The 23,251-nt window shown below is 43.2% G+C and overlaps 4 protein-coding genes across 4 annotated transcripts in view; all 4 read left to right on the top strand.

The window, feature by feature from the left end:
• The first annotated feature begins 1,224 nt into the window (after nt 1-1,224).
• LOC124285825 lies at nt 1,225-9,342 on the top strand. Its single transcript, XM_046722092.1, has 5 exons — nt 1,225-1,561; nt 2,707-2,858; nt 3,320-5,207; nt 6,020-6,171; nt 8,779-9,342. Exons 1-5 carry the CDS (start codon nt 1,432-1,434, stop codon nt 9,340-9,342), a joined length of 2,886 nt encoding a protein of 961 aa, XP_046578048.1. The 5' UTR covers nt 1,225-1,431.
• A 2,682-nt stretch (nt 9,343-12,024) lies between these two features.
• On the top strand, nt 12,025-13,252 carry LOC124285824. The gene is made up of 3 exons (XM_046722091.1): nt 12,025-12,267; nt 12,384-13,034; nt 13,100-13,252. Exons 1-3 carry the CDS (start codon nt 12,025-12,027, stop codon nt 13,250-13,252), a joined length of 1,047 nt encoding a protein of 348 aa, XP_046578047.1.
• Nucleotides 13,253-13,909: 657 nt separating this feature from the next.
• Nucleotides 13,910-15,109, top strand: LOC124285823. The gene is made up of 2 exons (XM_046722090.1): nt 13,910-13,989; nt 14,677-15,109. Exons 1-2 carry the CDS (start codon nt 13,958-13,960, stop codon nt 15,107-15,109), a joined length of 465 nt encoding a protein of 154 aa, XP_046578046.1. The 5' UTR covers nt 13,910-13,957.
• Nucleotides 15,110-15,253: 144 nt separating this feature from the next.
• LOC124285884 (protein starmaker-like) overlaps nt 15,254-23,251 on the top strand; it is a 30,937-nt gene continuing 22,939 nt past the window's right edge. Inside the window, exons 1-2 of the mRNA XM_046722164.1 lie at nt 15,254-15,729; nt 15,954-16,006. Coding sequence (XP_046578120.1) covers nt 15,321-15,729; nt 15,954-16,006 — 462 coding nt within the window. The 5' untranslated portion in view covers nt 15,254-15,320. The remainder of the gene's footprint in view (nt 15,730-15,953; nt 16,007-23,251) is intronic.

The raw sequence follows: 23,251 nt of genomic DNA, 5'->3' as shown, positions 1-23,251 counted from the left end.
TGGCATAAAATAGCAGTGTACATAAAGACCTCACGAAAACTTGTTCGTTTATTGAAACAAAAGGTCAAGACTGATTTATTGGCAGATTACGAAATTTGCAGATGACCCTTTTCTCAAAGTGTCCAAAGTAATCAATTATGTTTATCTAAATAATTCATTTTTTTAAAAAAATTTTTTGTTGTTGTTGTTTAACGCCAATATTCCAGCTGTATGGTGGCGGTCTGTAAATCGTCAGGACCAGACAATCCAGTGTTCAACAGCATGAGCATCGACCTTCGCGAACCTATTAGTCGCCTCTTACATTCAGGGTCTGCTAAATAATTAGACTAAGGCTTAGTCTCTGAATATATATAATTTTGATAGTAACAAACAAGCCTATTTATATTGAAAAGGAGCCCTAGAAGGACCAGAGATCCTGAACCTGAGGAAATCTAGACTTGCTTTATTTAGGGCTTTAGCACGGCAGAGAGGGCTTGGCAGTAGGGAAATTAATGTGGTTCAGGGACTGTGAGACAGACTAATAATAATAATAATAATTTATCCCAAACATTCTTAGTACATAGATTCAAAGGGATTTAATACATTTATTTGTGATGTGTAGATTTGAAATCTTAGGATTGCCATGGCCCTAAGCATAGAGAAAAAGTAAATAAATGACATTTCAGAAACTAGGATTATTGCTTATATCAATACTTCCGACTCTGGAATTTATTTTCAGCTACGTTTGACAAGTAACATTCAGATGATATGTGTTAGTTTTCGCAACAACCAAAGCGTGAGTGAGTGAGTTTAGTTTCACGCCACCTTTACCAATATTCCAGCAATATCACGGCAGGAGACACCAGAAATAGGCTTCAAAACATAGTACCCATGTGGGGAATCGAACGCGGGTTTTCAGCGTGAACAGCGAACGCTTTACCCCCACTAGGTTACCCCACCGCCCCCAACAAGCAAAGAATACGATAATATACGCGGAATAATAAGAATGAGATAACAGACAAAGTGAAAAGAAATCTCCCTGAGTTTTGTACCCCTACCCCCAAGAAAGCGCCCCAGTAGAGATACGACCTCCCATTTGTGTTAATCAACCATTTGTACGGTCGGGAAAAGCGCAACAGTTAGGAAAACAGAGTTACCTCCCTTTGGGTTTTCCCCACACAAGGAAGTGTCGTAATTGCTCCGAAATCTTGACATGGGCATGATCGGATTTCTTGGAACTTAATATGAAATCAAGTTTTTTATTCTTATCAAGGAGATCTCAACACGAGTTTTAAAATGCAGTCGTTCTACGCCAGACCGATAAGAAGCGCAAACTGTTTCCGTTACTGTTCCAACCTGGGCGACAGATAACAGCAAATGTGAAAGTGAAAATAGGATTTACAGTTTTAGTGAGAATCGTTTAAGCAGCCTACTTTTCATTTGCACACCAACATGGCGGGCGAAGGTGAGTTTGAGTTATTCCCAGTCGACTCGCCATTCAGCCCACGACATGAAGCTCCATTCGACATCCAGGGAAAAACATTCTACAGTGTTCTACAGTATTTGATGTATCGGAAGGCAGGTACGTTCGAACGCTGAATGAGTATCCAAATGTGTGTTAAGTCAGATGTAACAACATGTATGTACATGAACCAAACTGTCTGTTTTGAGTTGTGTGTGCACATTCCAGTGTCTAAAATTTCAAATTTAACGAAGGACGGATAAAATACCTGATTGAAATGCACCCCCGCAAACCGACAAAATCTCTTGTTATTTTCAACATGGTATGCTATGGATTACTTTTTCATTAGTGAATGTCACCTCGATGAATTACATATACCGTAGATAATGTTTACCAATTACACTTTAGAGTGATTAAAACTGCTTATCACAGTCAAAAGCACCATCAGTTATATGCGACGCATATATCGCGGTATGAACAAATAGTAGTCTATTTTTTTTATAAACAAACTATGGTTTATCTTGAAATGAAAGTGAAATTCGTTAGTAACTACCCAGTAAGGTGTTGCAACATGAACATGAATGTATTTTCTATAACGAAAACGATTTGCAACGTCAGGTCTATATATACACACACATATATATTGTCAGACTTGTGACAAGTAAACAGGGCCTAGATGTTCGAAGCTCTCTTAGTGCTAAGATAGTCGGATGCCATACATTAACATTAACTTACGACTATCTTAGCGCTAAGAGAGCTTCGAAAATCTAGGCCCTGGTCCTTTAAGCAATTATGATCAGCAAACATACTTCCGATCCGCAATAATGATAACAACCTTTGAAGAAATACAGAGTTATTGCAATAAACTTCGATACCTACGTCATCAGAGGCGACTAACGGGATCGGGTGGTCAGACTTGCTGACTGAGTTGAAACATGTCATCGTGTCCCAGCTGATCGATTCTCATGATGTTAATCACTTAATGTTCTGGACCCAACAATTTATTTATTGACTGTCGTGATACAGCTGGAATGTTACTGAAACAAATCCAAAAAGGTACTCATTTCCCTCCCTCCTGATCCAAACGGATGCCATGTGTGTTGTTTGGATAGAATGTCGATTTTGCCATTGTTTTCCAGGAGCTGTGTTATAGATGTCAGTATGTACATCATGCAATTTAAAATCGCATCTTTTACTAAAATAATGTTACTGTTTTCTAAAAGAACAGTTATGAGTTCCATCTTAGATGACGCTTCTATTTTCAGACTTCTTCAAAGATAAGGAACAAGCTATTGGCATCATGGAAACACGTGACCTGAAGATAATAGAACGCTGTGGAAAGAATGTCCGCAACGTCGATAATCGCAAATGGATTAGGGAAAGGATTAAATGGGCTGAACTCGCCCTTGAAGAAAAGGTGTGTGCTGAAGTGTCCCCATCCTCCACTGTCGTTTGTGACACAGAGAGAGAGAGAGAGAGAGAGAGAGAGAGAGAGAGAAAATACTCAGATTTTATAAATCATCAGGTCTCTAGTGTAATCACACACGTTGTTTGTCTGGAGTGAGAGGACAGGCAGAAGCAGGAGGTCTTGGCTCAGCGTGGGGTCTTGGGGAGTGGTGGGGGAGGCTCCCCATGAGTTAATATTAAACACTAGTGACAGCTTACTGAGCTAGAGATCAACTGATAATTACGAGCCATATTCTGGCTTGTGAATTCAGCAGATTGGTACAGACCCTGAAGCTGAGGAAATCTAGACTTGCCACATTTTCTAGACTTGAGTGGGCTTTCTTGGATATATTTGCTTCAGGGTCTGTACGACAGACTATGTCGGATTATACAGCTTCTACTGTATGTGTAAAATGCACCTTCTGTTGTCAGTTCACACAGAATCCAGCCCTAAAGGAACAATTATTTGCCACATTCCCGAGGACACTGGCATATGCCACTACTAAAGACAGGTTCTGGAGTATTGGGCTATCGGCTGCAAATCCCAAAGCTTTGTCCGGGAAGGGCTTCGGTGACTGTAACGTATATGGCGATGTTCTTACTAAAATCAGGGACAAGCTCATGAAGATGGAGAACAGGCTACAGGAGAATGACCAGATGCAAGATAAAAGGGTGGAGGTACAGGCGGGTCGGGATGAAAGAAGACAGCGGTGCGAAGGGAACAGCCATTGGGTAGAGGGACAGGTAGATGGGGATGAGAGAAGGCAGGGTGCTGGATCGAACAGCCATGGGGTAGAGGGACAGGCGGGTCGGGGTGAGAAAAAGATGGGTGATGGAGGAAATGGGAGAAGGCGGTTTGGTAGAGGAAAGAGCCATTGGGTAGAGGGACGGGATGGGGGAAGGGAGAGTGGTGGAGGGAACAGCCAAGCGGTAGAGGGACAGACGCGGCAGCATGAGAGATGGCAGGGTGGTGGAAGGAACAGCCATAAGGTAGAAGGACGGGATGGGAGAAGGGAGGGTGGTGGAGGGAACAGCCAAGCGGTAGAGGGACAGACGTGGCAGGATGAGAGATGGCAGGGTGGTGGAAGGAACAGCCATAAGGTAGAAGGACGGGATGGGAGAAGGGAGGGTGGTGGAGGGAACAACCAAGCGGTAGAGGGACAGACGTGGCAGCATGAGAGATGGCCGGGTGGTGGAGGGAACCGCCATGAGGTAGAAGGACGGGATGGGAGAAGGGAGGGTGGTGGAGGGAACAGCCAAGCGGTAGAGGGACAGACGTGGCAGCATGAGAGATGGCCGGGTGGTGGAGGGAACCGCCATGAGGTAGAAGGACGGGATGGGAGAAGGGAGGGTGGTGGAGGGAACAGCCAAGCGGTAGAGGGACAGGCGGGACGGGATGGGGGAAGGCAGGGTGGTATAGAAAACAGCCATCGGGTTGAGGGACAGGATAGGGGAAAGAAGGATGCTGGAGGGAACAGACATGGGGTAGAGGGACAGGCGGGACGGGATGGGGGAAGGCAGGGTGGTGGAGGAAGCAGTCATGGCGTAGAGAGACAGGCGGGACGCGATGGGAGAAGGGAGGGCGAAGAAGGGAACAGCCATTGGGTAGAGGGACAGGCGGGTTGGGAAGAGAGATGGCAGGGTGGTGGAGGGAACAGCCATGTAGAAGGACAGGCAAGGTGGGACAGAATGAATCAGAATGGGAGATGGGAGAGCCAAATGACAGGTCAATCGAGTCTGGATTACAAGGTGCAGGGTGGGGATGCAAAAACACAAGGGACAGAAGAACACAGCTCCGAGGGAAACAATAGACAGGGCGGGAAAGAGATGAGCCTAGGGATGGAAGGGCATACAATTCGTGGTAGTGAAAGAAAAGGCGGGAAAAGGAGGCTCCAAAAGGCAGAAGGACATAAAGCTCAAAGTAGCAACAGGGAGGAGAGTTATGGTGGGGAAGGTGAGAGGAGGCACAAAGGCTTGGAGGAACATCACGTGACGGGTGAAGAGTACAAAGAATCAGACAGGATGTCGGACTGGCAGAAAATAACCGACGAGATGCCACTTTGGGATGAAACAGAACTAACGTCTCGTCCCAAGCGAAATATGACAGATGAGCAAACACAACGCGACCTGAACAAACACGGATGGAGAAACACGGGGCCGAAAAACACTAAAGGGTTCTACACAGAAATGCTTAACCAGGATAAATTTGTCCTTTTTTTCGGCAATCAGTCGCCATTCAGCCAGCACCATCCAGCCAAATTCGTCATGCACGATAGGCAATTCAACTGTGCTGAGCAGTTCATGATGTATCAGAAGACCGGTAAATACGATGTTTTGTTCTTCTGAATTCTACATATGTACTTTCTTGATTAAGGATTTAAGGAATTAATTTGTCTTAGAAAGAACTTGAGCTAATCATGTTCTACTTATAGTAATTATTTTTTGGAGTCGGTGTTGGGGTAGGGTGAGCGCCTCTCCCCTTTATCTTTCAGTATGCGCCAATCCATGTTTTTTGGTGTATTCATTTTCCACACCCAAACAAGTGTTCAGTTGTCTTTGCAGTAATATTTAGGAACATAATGTCAGTCTAAGTGTTTGTTTCTCCATGTTTGACGCGTAAAGATCCAGGTTAGAATATTGATCTTCAGTAACCCTTGCTTGTCGTGAGAGGCGATTAACGGGATCGGGTGGACAGGCTCGCTAACTTGGTTGAAGTCTGTCATACAGACCTTGAAACAAATATATCCAAGAAATCCCATGCAAGTCTAGAATTTGTGGCAAGTCCAGACTTTCAATTTCTGAAAATGAAGAAAGTCTCTGGGCTCTGTTTCATTATATGTTATGAACAGGTTTTTTTCTGCACAATATGTTCATTTCACGGACTAGATGTTAGTTTAACTTGGTTGATTCATGTCAACGTATCCCAATTACTGGAATGTTGCTGAGTGCGTTTTTTAACAACAAACAAAAACAAAAACTCTTGATATTTGTATTCACTATCTGCTTCATACAAGTGATGATTTATGCATGCAGTTTGGAACATAATGTATGTCTATACTCTATATAATATGTTTGTCTCTTCGTGTTTGTATTCACTATCCACTTCATACAAGTGTTGGCTTATCCTTGCAGTTATATTTAAGAACAAAGAAATGGAACGGAAGATCATGGGGACGTCTAACCCGGTGGAACAGAAGCGTTACGGGCGGCAGATCCCAGAATTCAAATTCGAAGTATGGAAGAAACACTTCATAGATGTGGTTGAGCGGGCAACGGAGGCTAAGGTTTGATTTGTTACATGTTCATACAAGTGTCTTCTGAAGGTGTCAACTAACACTGCATGAGACACTCTTTATACGCCATGCCACAACATTCGATTATGACCCATGGTTTGTCGTCACCATTTCTTATTACGTCTTCTCTTGCTTAAACAGCATAGGAGTTTTCACAATCACGGCATCAGTGAAACTTGTCGAAACATTCAAAAGGCATCCAATGGTTAGATAATGATATCACGGCACGTTTTCTAAGGTGCAATGCTTAGATAAATGCATTAGGGCGGCTTGTCTAAACGACTAATGAGGTCTGGATAATGGCATTAAAAACGTTTCGTTAATGGCATCACGGCAAGTTGTCTAAACATTCAAGGTATAGATAATGGCTTTTACAGTTTATGTTGACTAAACATCCAATAAGGTTTGGAAAATGGCATAAATAAGTTTAGATAATGGCGTCAAGATGGTTTAAGTAATGACATTACGACAGTTACGTATAATAGCTGGAAAGTATTAAACATCTTACATGTTTGTAGTCTTTGTTCACTCACCACAACTGGCAACCCAAGGGATTCAGGGTTAGATTTGGTTCCTAGCAGCCTTGGAGTTGAAATTGTTGCAAGACGTGACTTACTGGATTGGATGACCACAGTCTCTGTTATAAGATTGATGTCGTCGGGTCACCGTTCCCGACCACGTAGATCGTTGTTGATGATACAAATCACTGGAGTGTCTGATCCACACAATATGTACCTGTCGTCAATGTAGCTGGAACATGATAATGGATAGGCGCGTATAGTGAGAAGATGAGAGAAACTAATCATTAATTACTGAGTCAAAAAAGAAACTTCACAAAATGTAATTTGAAAAATAATGAATAATTTTTCTCTGATGATACATCTATGTATCCGAAATGGGATCCCTATCTTTCGACTCTAGAAAAACGTTAGCAAAACCCACTCAAACCCATCCATTCGTCGTGCAAATGACGTTAGTGCCAAATCAGGTTTTGCACGTGCAGTCGATCACGTGATCTTCGTATCGAAGTTGTCTTTATATGCACGTGTTTGCATTGGCCTCCAGAATTGAAAAAACACTTTTAAACCACAGTTCTAACGGTACTTGAAATGCCACGATTGTCAAATGTGCAACGTTAACGTGCCGTTGGCATGTTGCAAGCGGGAAGATCAGTTATTGACATCGCAAGAGCAATGTGATGCAGCCGTCGTACTGGGTATGACCTGCGAGGTCGTCTTCAACAAACTAGCACCACTTCTGATCGCCCAAGGTCGGGTAGTCCACGTGTGACGTCACGAGCAGAAGACCGTTAAATCGTCCTACGTCACCTCCGTGACAGATTTCTGCCGGCTACACGAACCAGGGCTGAGATGTTTAGAGGTCGACTGTCCTCACAGACCATTCGAAATCGATTGCAGGCTGCCAATATCCATTCTCGACGTCCATATCGGAGGCCAATATTGACGCCGTTTCATCAACGTCAACGTCTGCTGTGGGACCAACGTCACCTCCGATGGACCCAGAGAGACTGCAATCGAGTCGTCTTTAGCGATGAATTTACCCTCAGATTCGTGGACGGCAGGCATAGAGTCTGGAGACGACGTCGTGAACGGTATGCCCAATGTTGTGTACAGGAAGTCGACAAATTCGGGGGCGGAAGTTGCATGGTGTGGGGTGCTTTCTGTGGGAACAACCGTTCCGACTTCTGGTCATCCGTGGAAACCTCACAGCTGATGCTTACCGCGACCAGGTGCTCACCCCTGAACTCGTTCCTTTCATGGCGGCACATGGCCAAGGTCTACAGTTCCAGCATGATAATGCTTTCGGCCGCGATACCGCGATGTTGACACGAAATTTCCTTCAAAACGCTGGAATCAACGTCATGGACTGGCCATCGAGGTCCCCTGACCTTAATCCAATAGAGCACGTTTGGGATGCACTTGTGAGAAGGCTTCGTGGTCTTAGGAACCAACCTCAGAATTTGCAGGAACTATGCGCTGCCTTGCAAGAGCAATGGCGCAGAATCCCCAACCACATGTTCACAAGCATCAGGCAGTCGATGAGGAGACGGTGTTTGGCAGTGGTGACTGCACGGGGCCGCCATACACGATATTGAACTGTGAAATTTCACATTTTTATTCTTGTGACTTGACATTCTGTATACCCATGTTTTGGAACGGCGGTGTAGCCTAATGGAACTGATTATGGCACTGTCAGTGTATCGAGTACATCACACAGATCTCAGCAATGAAATAATAACAATTTAACCATCTTACCATCTCTTGTTCTTTTAAAGTGCCCTGAAGAAAGAATGCGAAGTTTCTTTTTTGATTCAGTACAAACCAAGGTTGTTTTTATAGCTATTACAACTGAATTCAGTTTTAAACAACATTTATACATTGTCCAGTGCATAGTATAGAATACACTTAGAAATACTTTAAGCACCGTTTTTGCGACTTTTTTTGTACACGAAATACCCATGCAGTCCTTAATTATCTTGTTCTTGTTTCAGTAGCCCATTTCTGGTGTTCCCCGTATGTTATTGCTTGAATATTGCTAAAACCGGCATAATACTGAACTCACTCACTCTTGTTTCAGTTCACTCAGAATCCACATTTGCAGGAACCCCTGTTCGCCACGTACCCCAAGCTCTTGGTGATGGCGAGTCCATCAGACCGATTGTGGGGAATAGGGCGAAGCCAAAAAGACCCGTTAGCCTGGGATAAAGAGACATGGCGGGGAAAAAACCAGCTTGGCTATATAATTACCCGAGTGAGAGATAGACTGATGGAGAAGGAGGACACGCACTGGGAGGAATGGGAGAAGTGGAAAGACGACAAGAGATGGGAGGAAATGGAGGAGGAGGAGAAGATGAAAAAGAGGAGAAGGGAACAATTGAATTTGGACAGTGGAAATACCAAAGAAAGGAATCTCAAAACCAGACGCGAATGTGACAGGGCCAGTGATGATGGGGTGACACAGAAGGAAGATAGCTCCATGTACCAATCCAGACGAGGATCTTACAAACATGTGTCCGGGAAAGAAAACTTTGAATTTTTCGGGGGCATCAAGTCTCCATTTGCTGATGATCAACAACAAGGTGACCGATCATTGGATGCAACAGACACCAACACTGATGTTACTACAGAATCTCCAAAATGAGGATGCTGTGTCTAACGAGAAACAGGATCCAGATGAAGACGAACTGTTCCTAAGATCACAAGTCCCTGCCCTCAAGAGATTGCCTCCACGAAAAAAGGCAGAAGTTAAGTTTTTAATTCATAAGCTTTTTTACAAGGCCGAGTGTTTCCCTGATATGCAACTGAACGTCCAGACTACGCAGATTGGATTTCAAAATCAAACCTATGCTCCACTTCGCATGAATTCCATGAATCAAGATTGAGATTTTACTGATTCATCTCAGAGGTACCAAAATCTCTGATTCTGTGACAATGTGTTGAACGGTTTCAAAACATGTTTTTCGGTTCTTAATGTTTATTGGTTCTGTGAAAGAAAATTTACCTTTTATTTTACTTACCGCATCGGTAAATGCAAAAGATATTTTTGTGATAAACGAACCAGATAGTTCCTGATTATTTCTTCTGTATTGTTAAGGTTGGCATGTCTCTTTTCTTGTCAAGAATTACCAGTTTGGAATAAAGGAATGTTACTGCAAGTCTTTCTTTGGCAGGAATCATTGTTTGTAAGCTGGTTGGCTTTCTAGAAATGCTAGGTCCAATGAGAGCCAGTAATTCTTCAAACTGTTCTTTAGACATCCTGAAGTGAAAGAAACGTCCGGCATCCAATTCCAACTCTTTGACAAGACGGTAGTATTCTCCATATTCTCTTCTATTTTGCAGGATACTGTGCACCCATGTTGAATGTGTTCTATGTCGTTGTTTCCACCGCCAGTAAACATACATGAGCATCACAGTTTTCTTTGTTCGATTCATGTCCTTCTTCTGAAACACACTAACAAAAGAAATGTAATATGACAAAGTCAACAAAATTTTAATTTCAGTTCAATTTTTGTATGGATAGACGCGGTAACGCGCTGCTCGAAAAGAGGCACAGAATAAACGCGCCCTGACGCGCTGCTTAGCACAGCGCTGCTTGCGCAGCTTCCTGTATGGACGGCCGCCTTGAGGATATACATCGTTTTCTTCATAATAAAGAAGTTGACATCCATAAAACTATTTTCCTTATTGTACAGGATGAAGCTGATACGTTGCTTGTATTTTTTCAGTTCTCTCAGAATTCCGACTTGAAGGAGAAACTGTTTGCCACGTACCCAAAGCTCTTAGCCATGAGTGAATATGAAGAACGTTTCTGGGGTATCGGATATGGTTTAGGAAACAGGATGGGAAGACAATTCTGATGGAAGAAGGCTGGACTATGAATAAAGCTATGGTAGGTGGAGAAGAAGGGAAAATTAAGGATGTTGAACTGACATCTAAAGATGAAGAAAGAGTAGTAAGTATGAAAATAGGAAGAACAGATGAAAGCAGACTACTTGGTGGACAGGATGTGAAGGAGAATTGGGATGATGAAATGGAAGAAGTCACTTCCTCTCAAGATTGTGAGAGTGAGAACAAAGATGCTCATACCGCATTTGGTTGTGACAAGGGCATGATGGAAAAGGATCAGAGAGCAAGGAACAGCGTAGGAGAGGAAGACAAGTTTGAGCTTGTCCCGGTTAAAGGAGAGGATGGCGGCACTGAGGAACAGGATGTAGGCGGCCTATACAACACAGACGTGGGTGAGGGAACCTCGGTGGAACAACAGAAGGTGGAGAAGAATGATGGAAAGGAACTGGGGAAGATACAGGAAGTGAAGACAACAGAAGATGTCACGTCTGTGCCTGATACCTCGAAGGAAGATGATGACGAAGGGAGGACGATGGATGAGAGAGAGGAGAAGAAAAGTAATGGCATAATGCAGGAAGTGAAGACAACAGAAGATTTCACATCTGTGCCTGATACCTCGAAGGAAGATGATGACGAAGGGAGGACGATGGACGAGAGAGAGGAGAAGAAAAGTAATGGCACAATGCAGGAAGCGAAGACAACAGAAGATGTCACATCTGTGCCTGATACCTCAAAGGAAGATGATGACGAAGGGAGGATGATACATGACAGAGAGGAGAAGAAAAGTAATGGCACAATGCAGGAAGTGAAGACAACAGAAGATGTCACATCTGTGCCTGATACCACGAACGAAGAGGATGACAAAGGGAGGGCGATACATGAGGGAGAGGAGAAGAAAAGTCATGGCACAATGCAGGATATGAAGACAACAGAAGATGTCACATCTGTGCCTGATACCTCAAAGGAAGATGATGACGAAGGGAGGACGATACATGAGGGAGGAGAAGAAAAGTAATGGCACAATGCAGGAAGTGAAGACAACAGAAGATGTCACATCTTTGCCTGATACCTCAAAGGAAGATGATGACGAAGGGAGGACGATACATGAGGGAGAGGAGAAGAAAAATAATGGCACAATGCAGGAAGTGAAGACAATAGAAGATGTCACATCTTTGCCTGATACCTCAAAGGAAGATGATGACGAAGGGAGGACGATGCATGAGAGAGAGGAGAAGAAAAGTAATGGCACAATGCAGGAAGTGAAGACAATAGAAGATGTCACATCTGTGCCTGATACCACGAAGGAAGATGATGACGAAGGGAGGATGATACATGAGGGAGAGGAGAAAAAGTAATAGCACAATGCAGGAAGTGAAGACAACAGAAGATTTCACATCTGTGCCTGATACCTCGAAAGGAAGATGATGACGAAGGGAGGACGATACATGAGAGAGAGGAGAAGAAAAGTAATGGCACAATGCAGGAAGTGAAGACAACAGAAGATCTCACATCTGTGCCTGATACCACGAAGGAAGATGATGACGAAGGGAGGATGATACATGAGGGAGAGGAGAAGAAAAGTAATAGCACAATGCAGGAAGTGAAGACAACAGAAGATTTCACATCTGTGCCTGATACCTCAAAGGAAGATGATGACGAAGGGAGGACGATACATGAGAGAGAGGAGAAGAAAAGTAATGGCACAATGCAGGAAGTGAAGATTAACAGAAGATCTCACATCTGTGCCTGATAATCTCGGAAGGAAGATGATGACGAAGGTAGGACGATATGAGAGGAGAGAAGAAGAAAAGTAATGGAACAATGCAGGAAGTGAAGACAACAGAAGATGTCACATCTGTGCCTGATACCCCGAAGGAAGATGATGGAGGGAGGAGGACGATACATGAGGGAGAGGAGAAGAAAAGTAATGGTACAGTGCAGGAAGTGAAGACAACAGAAGATGTCACATCTGTGCCTGATACCCCGAAGGAAGATGATGGCGGAGGTAGGACGATACATGAGGGAGAGAAGAAGAAAAGTGATGGTCCAATGCAGGAAGTGAAGACAACAGAAGATGTCACATCTGTGCCTGATACACCGAAGGAAGATGATGGCGGAGGTAGGACGATACATGAGGGGGAGAAGAAGACAAGTGATGGTCCAATGCAGGAAGTGAAGACAACAGAAGATGTCACATCTATGCTTGATACCCCGAAGGAAGATGATGGCGGAGGGAGGGCGATACACGAGAGAGAGAAGAAAAGTGATGGTCCAATGCAGGAAGTGAAGACAACAGAAGATGTCACATCTGTGCCTGATACCCCGAAGGAAGATGATGGCGGAGGGAGGACGATACATGAGGGAGAGGAGAAGAAAAGTAATGGTACAGTGCAGGAAGTGAAGACAACAGAAGATGTCACATCTGTGCCTGATACCCCGAAGGAAGATGATGGCGGAGGGAGCGCGATACACGAAGAGAGAAGAAAAGTGATGGTCCAATGCAGGAAGTGAAGACAACAGAAGATGTCACATCTGTGCCTCATACCCCAAAGGAAGATGATGGCGGAGGTAGGACGATACATGAGGGAGAGGAGAAGAAAAGTAATGGCACAATGCAGGAAGTGAAGACAACAGAAGATTTCACATCTGTGCCTGATACCTCAAAGGAAGATGATGGCGGAGGGAGGACGATACATGAGGGATAGGAGAAGAAAAGTAATAGCACAATGCAGGAAGTGAAGACAATAGAAGATGTCACATCTGGTGCCTGATACCACCTAAGGAAGATGATGACCAAGGAGGACGATGCATGAGGGAGAGGAGAAGAAAAGTAATGGCACAGTGCAGGAAGTGAAGACAAGAGAAGATGTCACTTTTGTGCATGATACCACCTAAGGAAGCTGATGACGGAAGGAGGACGATACATGAGGGAGAGGAGAAGAAAAAGTAATAGCACAATGCAGGAAGTGAAGACAACAGAAGATTTCACATCTGTGCCTGATACCTCGAAGGAAGATGATGGCGGAGGTAGGACGACATACATGAGGAGAGAAGAAGAAAAGTAATGGAACAATGCAGGAAATGAAGACAACAGAAGATGTCACATCTGTGCTTGATACCCCGAAGGAAGATGATGACGAAGGGAGGACGATACACGAGAGAGAGAAGAAAAGTGATGGTCCAATGCAGGAAGTGAAGACAACAGAAGATGTCACATCTGTGCCTGATAACTCCTAAGGAAGATGATGAGAGGAGGACGATACATGAGGGAGAGGAGAAGAAAAAGTAATGGTACAGTGCAGGAAGTGAAGACAACAGAAGATGTCACATCTGTGCCTGATACCCTCAAGGAAGATGATGCATGGAGGTAGACGATACATGAGGGAGAGAAGAAGAAAAGTGATGGTCCAATGCAGGAAGTGAAGACAACAGAAGATGTCACATCTGTGCCTGATAATTCCTCGGCTAAGGAAGATGATGGCGGAGGTAGGACGATACATGAGGGGGAGAAGAAGACAAGTGATGGTCCAATGCAGGAAGTGAAGACAACAGAAGATGTCACATCTATGCTTGATACCCCGAAGGAAGATGATGGCGGAGGGAGGGCGATACACGAGAGAGAGAAGAAAAGTGATGGTCCAATGCAGGAAGTGAAGACAACAGAAGATGTCACATCTGTGCCTGATACACCGGAGGAAGATGATGGCGGAGGGAGGACGATACATGAGGGAGAGGAGAAGAAAAGTATTGGCACAATGCAGGAAGTGAAGACAACAGAAGATTTCACATCTGTGCCTGATACCTCAAAGGAAGATGATGACGAAGGGAGGACGATACATGAGGGATAGGAGAAGAAAAGTAATAGCACAATGCAGGAAGTGAAGACAATAGAAGATGTCACATCTGTGCCTGATACCACGAAGGAAGATGATGACGAAGGGAGGACGATGCATGAGGGAGAGGAGAAGAAAAGTGATGGCACAGTGTAGGAAGTGAAGACAATAGAAGATGTCACTTTTGTGCATGATACCACGAAGGAAGCTGATGACGAAGGGAGGACGATACATGAGGGAGAGGAGAAGAAAAGTAATAGCACAATGCAGGAAGTGAAGACAACAGAAGATTTCACATCTGTGCCTGATACCCCGAAGGAAGATGATGGCGGAGGTAGGACGATACATGAGGGAGAGAAGAAGAAAAGTAATGGAACAATGCAGGAAATGAAGACAACAGAAGATGTCACATCTGTGCTTGATACCCCGAAGGAAGATGATGACGAAGGGAGGACGATACACGAGAGAGAGAAGAAAAGTGATGGTCCAATGCAGGAAGTGAAGACAACAGAAGATGTCACATCTGTGCCTGATACCCCGAAGGAAGACGATGGCGGAGGTAGGACGATACATGAGGGAGAGAAGAAGAAAAGTGATGGTCCAATGCAGGAAGTGAAGACAACAGAAGATGTCACATCTGTGCCTGATACCTCAAGGAAGATGATGCATGAGGTAGGACGATACATGAGGGGGAGAAGAAGACAAGTGATGGTCCAATGCAGGAAGTGAAGACAACAGAAGATGTCACATCTATGCTTGATACCCCAAAGGAAGATGATGGCGGAGGGAGGGCGATACACGAGAGAGAGAAGAAAAGTGATGGTCCAATGCAGGAAGTGAAGACAACAGAAGATGTCACATCTGTGCCTGATACCCGAAGGAAGATGATGGCGGAGGGAGGACGATACATGAGGGAGAGGAGAAGAAAAGTAATAGCACAATGCAGGAAGTGAAGACAACAGAAGATTTCACATCTGTGCCTGATACCCCGAAGGAAGATGATGGCGGAGGTAGGACGATACATGAGGGAGAGAAGAAGAAAAGTAATGGAACAATGCAGGAAATGAAGACAACAGAAGATGTCACATCTGTGCTTGATACCCCGAAGGAAGATGATGACGAAGGGAGGACGATACACGAGAGAGAGAAGAAAAGTGATGGTCCAATGCAGGAAGTGAAGACAACAGAAGATGTCACATCTGTGCCTGATACCCCGAAGGAAGATGATGGCGGAGGTAGGACGATACATGAGGGAGAGAAGAAGAAAAGTGATGGTCCAATGCAGGAAGTGAAGACAACAGAAGATGTCACATCTGTGCCTGATACCCCGAAGGAAGATGATGGCGGAGGTAGGACGATACATGAGGGGGAGAAGAAGACAAGTGATGGTCCAATGCAGGAAGTGAAGACAACAGAAGATGTCACATCTATGCTTGATAATTCCAAAGGAAGATGATGGCGGAGGAGGAAGATACACGAGAGAGAGAAGAAAAGTGATGGTCCAATGCAGGAAGTGAAGACAACAGAAGATGTCACATCTGTGCCTGATACCCGAAGGAAGATGATGGCGGAGGGAGGACGATACATGAGGGAGAGGAGAAGAAAAGTAATGGCACAATGCAGGAAGTGAAGACAACAGAAGATTTCACATCTGTGCCTGATACCTCAAAGGAAGATGATGACGAAGGGAGGACGATACATGAGGGATAGGAGAAGAAAAGTAATAGCACAATGCAGGAAGTGAAGACAATAGAAGATGTCACATCTGTGCCTGATACCACGAAGGAAGATGATGACGAAGGGAGGACGATGCATGAGGGAGAGGAGAAGAAAAGTAATGGCACAGTGCAGGAAGTGAAGACAATAGAAGATGTCACTTTTGTGCATGATACCATGAAGGAAGCTGATGACGAAGGGAGGAGGATACATGAGGGAGAGGAGAAGAAAAGTAATAGCACAATGCAGGAAGTGAAGACAACAGAAGATTTCACATCTGTGCCTGATACCCTGAAGGAAGATGATGGCGGAGGTAGGACGATACATGAGGGAGAGAAGAAGAAAAGTAATGGAACAATGCAGGAAATGAAGACAACAGAAGATGTCACATCTGTGCTTGATACCTCGAAGGAAGATGATGACGAAGGGAGGACGATACACGAGAGAGAGAAGAAAAGTGATGGTCCAATGCAGGAAGTGAAGACAACAGAAGATGTCACATCTGTGCCTGATACCCCGAAGGAAGATGATGGCGGAGGGAGGACGATACATGAGGGAGAGGAGAAGAAAAGTAATGGTACAGTGCAGGAAGTGAAGACAACAGAAGATGTCACATCTGTGCCTGATACCCCGAAGGAAGATGATGGCGGAGGTAGGACGATACATGAGGGAGAGAAGAAAAGTGATGGTCCAATGCAGGAAGTGAAGACAACAGAAGATGTCACATCTGTGCCTGATACCCCGAAGGAAGATGATGGCGGAGGTAGGACGATACATGAGGGGGAGAAGAAGGCAAGTGATGGTCCAATGCAGGAAGTGAAGACAACAGAAGATGTCACATCTATGCTTGATACCCCGAAGGAAGATGATGGCGGAGGGAGGGCGATACACGAGAGAGAGAAGAAAAGTGATGGTCCAATGCAGGAAGTGAAGACAACAGAAGATGTCACTTTTGTGCATGATACCACGAAGGAAGCTGATGACGAAGGGAGGACGATACATGAGGGATAGGAGAAGAAAAGTAATAGCACAATGCAGGAAGTGAAGACAACAGAAGATTTCACATCTGTGCCTGATACCTCAAAGGAAGATGATGACGAAGGGAGGACGATACATGAGGGAGAGGAGAAGAAAAGTAATAGCACAATGCAGGAAGTGAAGACAATAGAAGATGTCACATATGTGCCTGATACCACGAAGGAAGATGATGACGAAGGGAGGACGATACAATACTCAGCAATATTCCAGCTATATGGCGGCGTGTGTATGTGCATGTGCGGCTGCTTGTATTAGCCCAGACTTAAGCTGGTTTTATAGTGCTAGCCCACTGAGATACCATGCCCCAGTGAAGCATGTATACCCCACTCAGACACATTCTGTACAAAAAGTAAAAGTAAAAATATACTACTCACAATTTGATAGGGATCATAGAAAGTTAATTAACATATGCAAGCAGGTTTTGTTACTGCCGTTGATAAACGACACTGTTAAAAGGACACGCAGGCAGTGTCATAAACACTGCACGTGCATTTCATGACATTAGATGAGAATGGAGCCTCCCTTTTCTTGCTTAGATGTAAACGTCACGTTGTCAGCTCACATTTCAATGACTTGTGTGTGGATTGTTGATGAAGGTTTTGACATTTCAATACGTTTGCCATTACTTTTAACACTCATGATGCCTCTTCAACGTCAAAGACGTCGTTTGATGCCAGAGCAATTGGGGAGATGAATCGGCATGCTTGAATCAGGCTTCTTACAACGTAACGTTGCGAATGCACTAAACGTCAGCCAAAGCGTTGTTAACAGAGTGTGGAACTGGCATCAAACCTTTGGTACGACAGCACAGTCATGGCGGTGGTCGTCAAGGTGAGGTGAGGTGAAATTTGGCTTTACGTCGTGCTTGAGAATATTTCGGTCATATGACGACGTGCATGCGTGTGTATGTGTATGTGCGGCTGCTTGTACTAGCCCAGACTGACGCTGTTTTTATAGTGCTAGCCCACTGAGATACGATATCGCAGTGAAGCATGAATACCCCACTCAGACACATTATACTGACTCCGAGCCGACCAGTCCTAGTTGTACCCATTAATGCCGAGCGCCAGGCAGGCACCAACAAGTACCATATTTTAACATCTTTTGGTATGACGCGGTCGGGGATCGAACCCGCGACCTTCCGCTCTCTGGGCGGACGCTCAAACCACTACACCACGGAGGCGGTACCTGTGGTCGTCAAACGTCGACCACACAATGACAAGACCACTTAATCAACGTTCAGGTACGACATCATCCTTTCTGGACAGTCACCAGACTCTGAAATGACCTCCTTAACGCCTCGGGCGTTAACGTATCCACCCAGACAATACGGAAACGTCTTCATGCAGCTGGCCTCCAGGAGGGCACGTGTTCGCATCCCACTGACCGTACGTCACAGGCGGGAACGTTTGATTTGGGCTCATGATCATGTCACTTGGACACATAACGACTGGGTACCAGTTCTCTTTACTGATGAGTCGCGATATTGTTTGAACTTTACTGACAGAAGTCAACAGGTGTGGAGAAGAGAAAGGGTAAAGGTTTAACGATGCTAACATTAGCGAACACGACCGTTATGGGGGGAGGATCTATCATGGTCTGGGGAGGAATCAGCAGAAACGGAAAAACCGATCGGCATGTCTTTGTGAGTGGCACGATACTCTGACATCGCGGCAGTCATCTAATGGCGTGAAAACATCAGAGAAGCAGAAACACCACGCCCACATCGGCTGGTTACATATGCAAATAACGTAAATAAATTCTTCATCGCTCTTGATAAAGTCATTTATTTCACTGGAATGTGAATCGTATTCATCTTTGCAGTAAGGACTGGAACATTTCGAAACTAGTATGACTTCTACCGCCAAATTGCATTTTGCACGAATCAAAACTTCCTTGTCAAGAGTAATCCTGTGACAACTATAAAGTTATTTGTATATTTTCCGTCCTAACTCTATAACAGGAAGTGGCGTATTGAGTTACCTCACCCTGCAATCGGCAGCAAATTGTGGCCTGACCTCATTTCGCCTACACCCTTATCAAAACAAATTTAGGGTTGACTGCACATCACATAAATGCTGTTGTACCTTTAGAAAAGTAGACTCTTCCGCTACTGAGGTATTCTTCCATTAATGAAAATAAACTCTTGCAATGATGGTTTATACTTTAATAGGTCATATATTCGACAAGTTAAAATACCAATATCATCACAATGATCAGTCACATAAGTTAGTCACCAACACCACCATCATCATAATCATCAGTCACAGAACGATTACTGTAATTTCACTAAAGTTAAAATTTCACAAGTTAAAATACAGAGGCAAGTAGTTAAAATACCAATATCATCACAATGATCAGTCACATAAGTTAATCACCAACACCACCATCACCATAATCATCAGTCACAGAACAATTTAATGTAATTTCACCAAGTGTCCAACTGCATCTAGAAACTGCATCACAGTTTTTCGTCCTGTTGCCAGGTGTAGCTTTTGTCTCTCAATTCGGGCATCTCTGCCCCTGTCAATACGGCTGAAGGGGTCGTTGTCGGCACAGGTACTACAGAAATGTACCCTAGCCAAAGTAAATGTACAGAATCGTACCCTAGGACGATCCCATTCTGCATCGCGATGAGCGCTAAACCGGTTTCTCGAACGCGTACTAAACATTATTCCTGCCTGTCAAACCGCGGAAATATTCAACATGGCAGTGCGTGTTCGTCAGGAAGAACTATATACCTTCCTTCCGCTGTCAGTTATAAAATATCAGACAATCGATTTTTCTTGAGCATGACGTCCCCTGTAGTCCGTTATACAGAAAATTGAAAGCTGTCTACAATGTGTGTGTGTGTGGTGTGTGTGTGGGGGAACGACATACTTCGTACATATCCAGCGCTGTTCTCTCAGGAGCGAAACTTTTTAAGTTTTGGGTGTCCTGAAAGGGCCGTTTCCAAATCGTTCCCACCAACAGCTGTCGTAAATGAACATGGGAAATCGTCATCATCTTCTTGATCGGAACTCTCATACTGTCGTATGAGCTCCATATTCGATTGCGTTAGAATACAGACAGACAGACAAACAAACAAACAAAATAGTTTATTTATGTGTCACGTGAATGTACATGTCAAAAAATGGCAACGGTAAAAAGACATAGAAAAATACAAACACCAGGCCAGATGGCCAATGAGACACACTAGACAATATGTGCATAAAATGTATAAAATATAAGATAAAAAACCTGGGGTACCTTCCTGTAGTACCTGTGCCGACAACGACCCCTTTACCGTCAATACGTGCACGAGGTTTCACAGCACCACAAAGACCTGTCTGTCGTCTAGACCGTTTATCTGCTGCCTCAATCTTCTTGATTTCCTTGACGAACTGGTAAATGTTAGGATGTGACCGGGACATTCTCTTCTTCAGTCAATTGTGAAACCCCTCCAGATGGTTGTTGGAGCGAGGTCCAGTGTTGTCGTGCTGGTTCCAGATACTACAGGGAAATCTGGCGTCATCTTCTACCCAGGTACTTGTATCGGTATCAAGCATGAAGCACTGACTGTGAAACTTGCAGAGGTTTATATACGACATTGCAAAAACAGAATGACTAAGTGATCAAAGAACTTGCAGAAGGCAAGTTTATATCACGACATTGCAAATTATACAATCAAACTTGTATGGTTGAGAATAAGATGAGATGAGCATCTTATGTTTATACAATCAAACATGTATGGTTGATCAAAGAAGAACGTAAGCAAGTCATGATTATACAATCAAAACTTGTTGGTTGATCAAAGAAAGTACATAAGCAAGTCATGATAATACAATCAAACATGTATGGTTGATCAAAAGTCATGATTATACAATCAAACCATGTATGGTTGAATTATACAATCAAAACATGTATGGTTGATCAAAGAAAGAACATAAGCAAGTCATGATTATACAATCAAAACATGTATGGTTGATCAAAGAAAGTACATAAGCAAGTCATGATTATACAATCAAAACGTCATGATTGATGTATGGTTGATCAAAGAAAGTCATGACAATAAAACATGTATGGTTGAAGTCATAAGATTATACAATCAAAACATGTATGGTTGATCAAAGAAAGACATAAGCAAGTCATGATTATACAATCAAAACATGTATGGTTGATCAAAGAAGAACATAAGCACATAAGCAAGTCATGATTATACAATCAAAACATGTATGGTTGATCAAAGAAACAACATAAGCAAGTCATGATTATACAATCAAAACATGTATGGTTGATCAAAGAAACAACATAAGCAAGTCATGATTATCAATACAAACAAGCCCAGGACACACAAACGGACAGAACCACGTAAGCCAAACCCATACCGTCTCTAATTAACCTGAATAACATTCTACTAAAAAAAAATAGTAATCGCCACTCCTACACCATGTGGATCTGACTTGTATTTCTACACACTGCGTGTGGTAGACTGGTTCGCCTGCCCTGGAGCTCTTGCGCTTCTGGCAGGACTTGAATCTTTGTATAGTCGTTTGAAGTCGAAGGGCAGGTGCTAGATTAAGGCTTAGTTTCTGAATATATATGATTTAAACTTATTTATTTCCAAAGAAAGGAACCGGATTGGTAAACAAGCATAAGCTTATATGAATACCGCTCCGGGATACAATGGAAGGAAGAGTAAACATGTCATAATGAATGTACAATGTGAATGATTATATAAATGTTGCAAAAAACGAGAAATAACGCCAATCATTGTTAAACAGTATATGTCATATGAAGAAATTATTTTGGATCAAATCTGCCTGTTAAATTTATAAAAGAGGGCACTGAAATTAAAAGTTCTTTGTTTACTATCGAGGAACAGCTTTGGTTTCCAAACAAAATTGATTTTAGGTCAAATCCTTTAATATTAAAATACATAATTTGACGTATGTCGTTGTAAAAAGTACATGAGAAGAAATAATGAGCAGAGTCTTCATAGTTGTGGCCACAAGAGCAAGATGATGTTGGAGATATAAATCTTTCATATTTGTGCGCATTAAGGTCACTACATTTAAGTCGGAGACGAGAATGTATGATTTGACAAAATCTGCTACCGAAATTTAAGTCAGAATGACTGTAGATATTAGAATCATTTAAAAGAACATTTTTGAATCTCGATAGGCACGGTGGTTCTCTATGTTCAGCTGGTAATGAATTCCATAAGTAAACAGTATCTGGAAGAAAGGACCTCGCATAATTTACAGATTTACATTTTATAGTCTGAAGATTTTAATCACCGCGCAGATTATAACCAACGATATCTGATACTCTAGGCGGAACAAGGTTACTAAGATAACTTGGCGTAGTGTTATTAACCATTTTGTAAAACATGGTCATTTTATGAAGGTACCTTCTACGAATATATATAACTAATGTACTGAATATATATAACTTTGATATTAACAAACAAACCCATTTAAACTGAAAAGGAGCCCCAGTGAGATTCAGAACCTGAAGAAATCTAGACTTGCTTCATTTAGGGCTTTAGCATTGCAGAGAGGGCTAGACAGTAGAGACGATTAATGCAGTTGACAATCGTTGATGCCAGCCATTTTTACATTTTACATTAGAGGAAATGAAACTTTGACTCTCAAATTGTGCATGAATTTCTCACACTTTCACACATTTCTCACACTTCGTGGGCATTTACTTAGTTGGTTAACAAACTATTTATCTGATAAACGACAGAGTGTTTCCATCAATGGTACATTATCAAAAGAATTAAATGTTACTGCAGGAGTTCCTCAAGGATCTGTCCTTGGTCCATTTTTGTTCCTTGTGTACATCAATGATTTACCTGAAACTCTAACAAATGTCACAAGACTGTTTGCCGACGACACTTCAATTGGTGCTGCAGGAAAAGATGTAAAAACCATAGAAGCTATTCTTAACTATGATTTAGCAAAATTGAATGAATGGGCTGACAAATGGTTAGTTAAGTTTAACCCGAACAAGACCAGATTCATGCTTTTTCAAAATGGAAATTGTCCACAAGTTCCTGACTTGATTTTCAATAATGAACATTTGGAACGTGTACATCAACATAAACACCTCGGTGTCATCTTTTCAGATAAT

The sequence above is a fragment of the Haliotis rubra genome, unplaced genomic scaffold (genome assembly GCF_003918875.1).
Source record: "Haliotis rubra isolate DU_JTF1 unplaced genomic scaffold, ASM391887v1 Scf37, whole genome shotgun sequence".
Classification (NCBI taxonomy): Eukaryota; Metazoa; Mollusca; class Gastropoda; order Lepetellida; family Haliotidae; genus Haliotis; species Haliotis rubra.
The sequence above is the reverse complement of the archived record's forward strand: the minus strand, read 5'-3'. Positions and strand labels throughout refer to the sequence as shown.

Coding starts and splice junctions, on each gene's coding strand:
- LOC124285825 (XM_046722092.1), top strand. CDS start 1,432: ATGGCGGGCGAAGGTGAGTTTGAGTTATTCCCAGTCGACTCGCCATTC. Junction 2,859..3,319: donor AACTCGCCCTTGAAGAAAAG/GTGTGTGCTGAA, acceptor TTCTGTTGTCAG/TTCACACAGAATCCAGCCCT. Junction 6,172..8,778: donor AGCGGGCAACGGAGGCTAAG/GTTTGATTTGTT, acceptor CTCTTGTTTCAG/TTCACTCAGAATCCACATTT.
- LOC124285823 (XM_046722090.1), top strand. CDS start 13,958: ATGCAGGAAGTGAAGACAACAGAAGATGTCAC. Junction 13,990..14,676: donor AAGACAACAGAAGATGTCAC/ATCTGTGCCTGA, acceptor AGAAGATTTCAC/ATCTGTGCCTGATACCCCGA.
- LOC124285824 (XM_046722091.1), top strand. CDS start 12,025: ATGCAGGAAGTGAAGACAACAGAAGATCTCACATCTGTGCCTGATACC. Junction 12,268..12,383: donor GCACAATGCAGGAAGTGAAG/ATTAACAGAAGA, acceptor CAGGAAGTGAAG/ACAACAGAAGATGTCACATC. Junction 13,035..13,099: donor TACACGAAGAGAGAAGAAAA/GTGATGGTCCAA, acceptor CATACCCCAAAG/GAAGATGATGGCGGAGGTAG.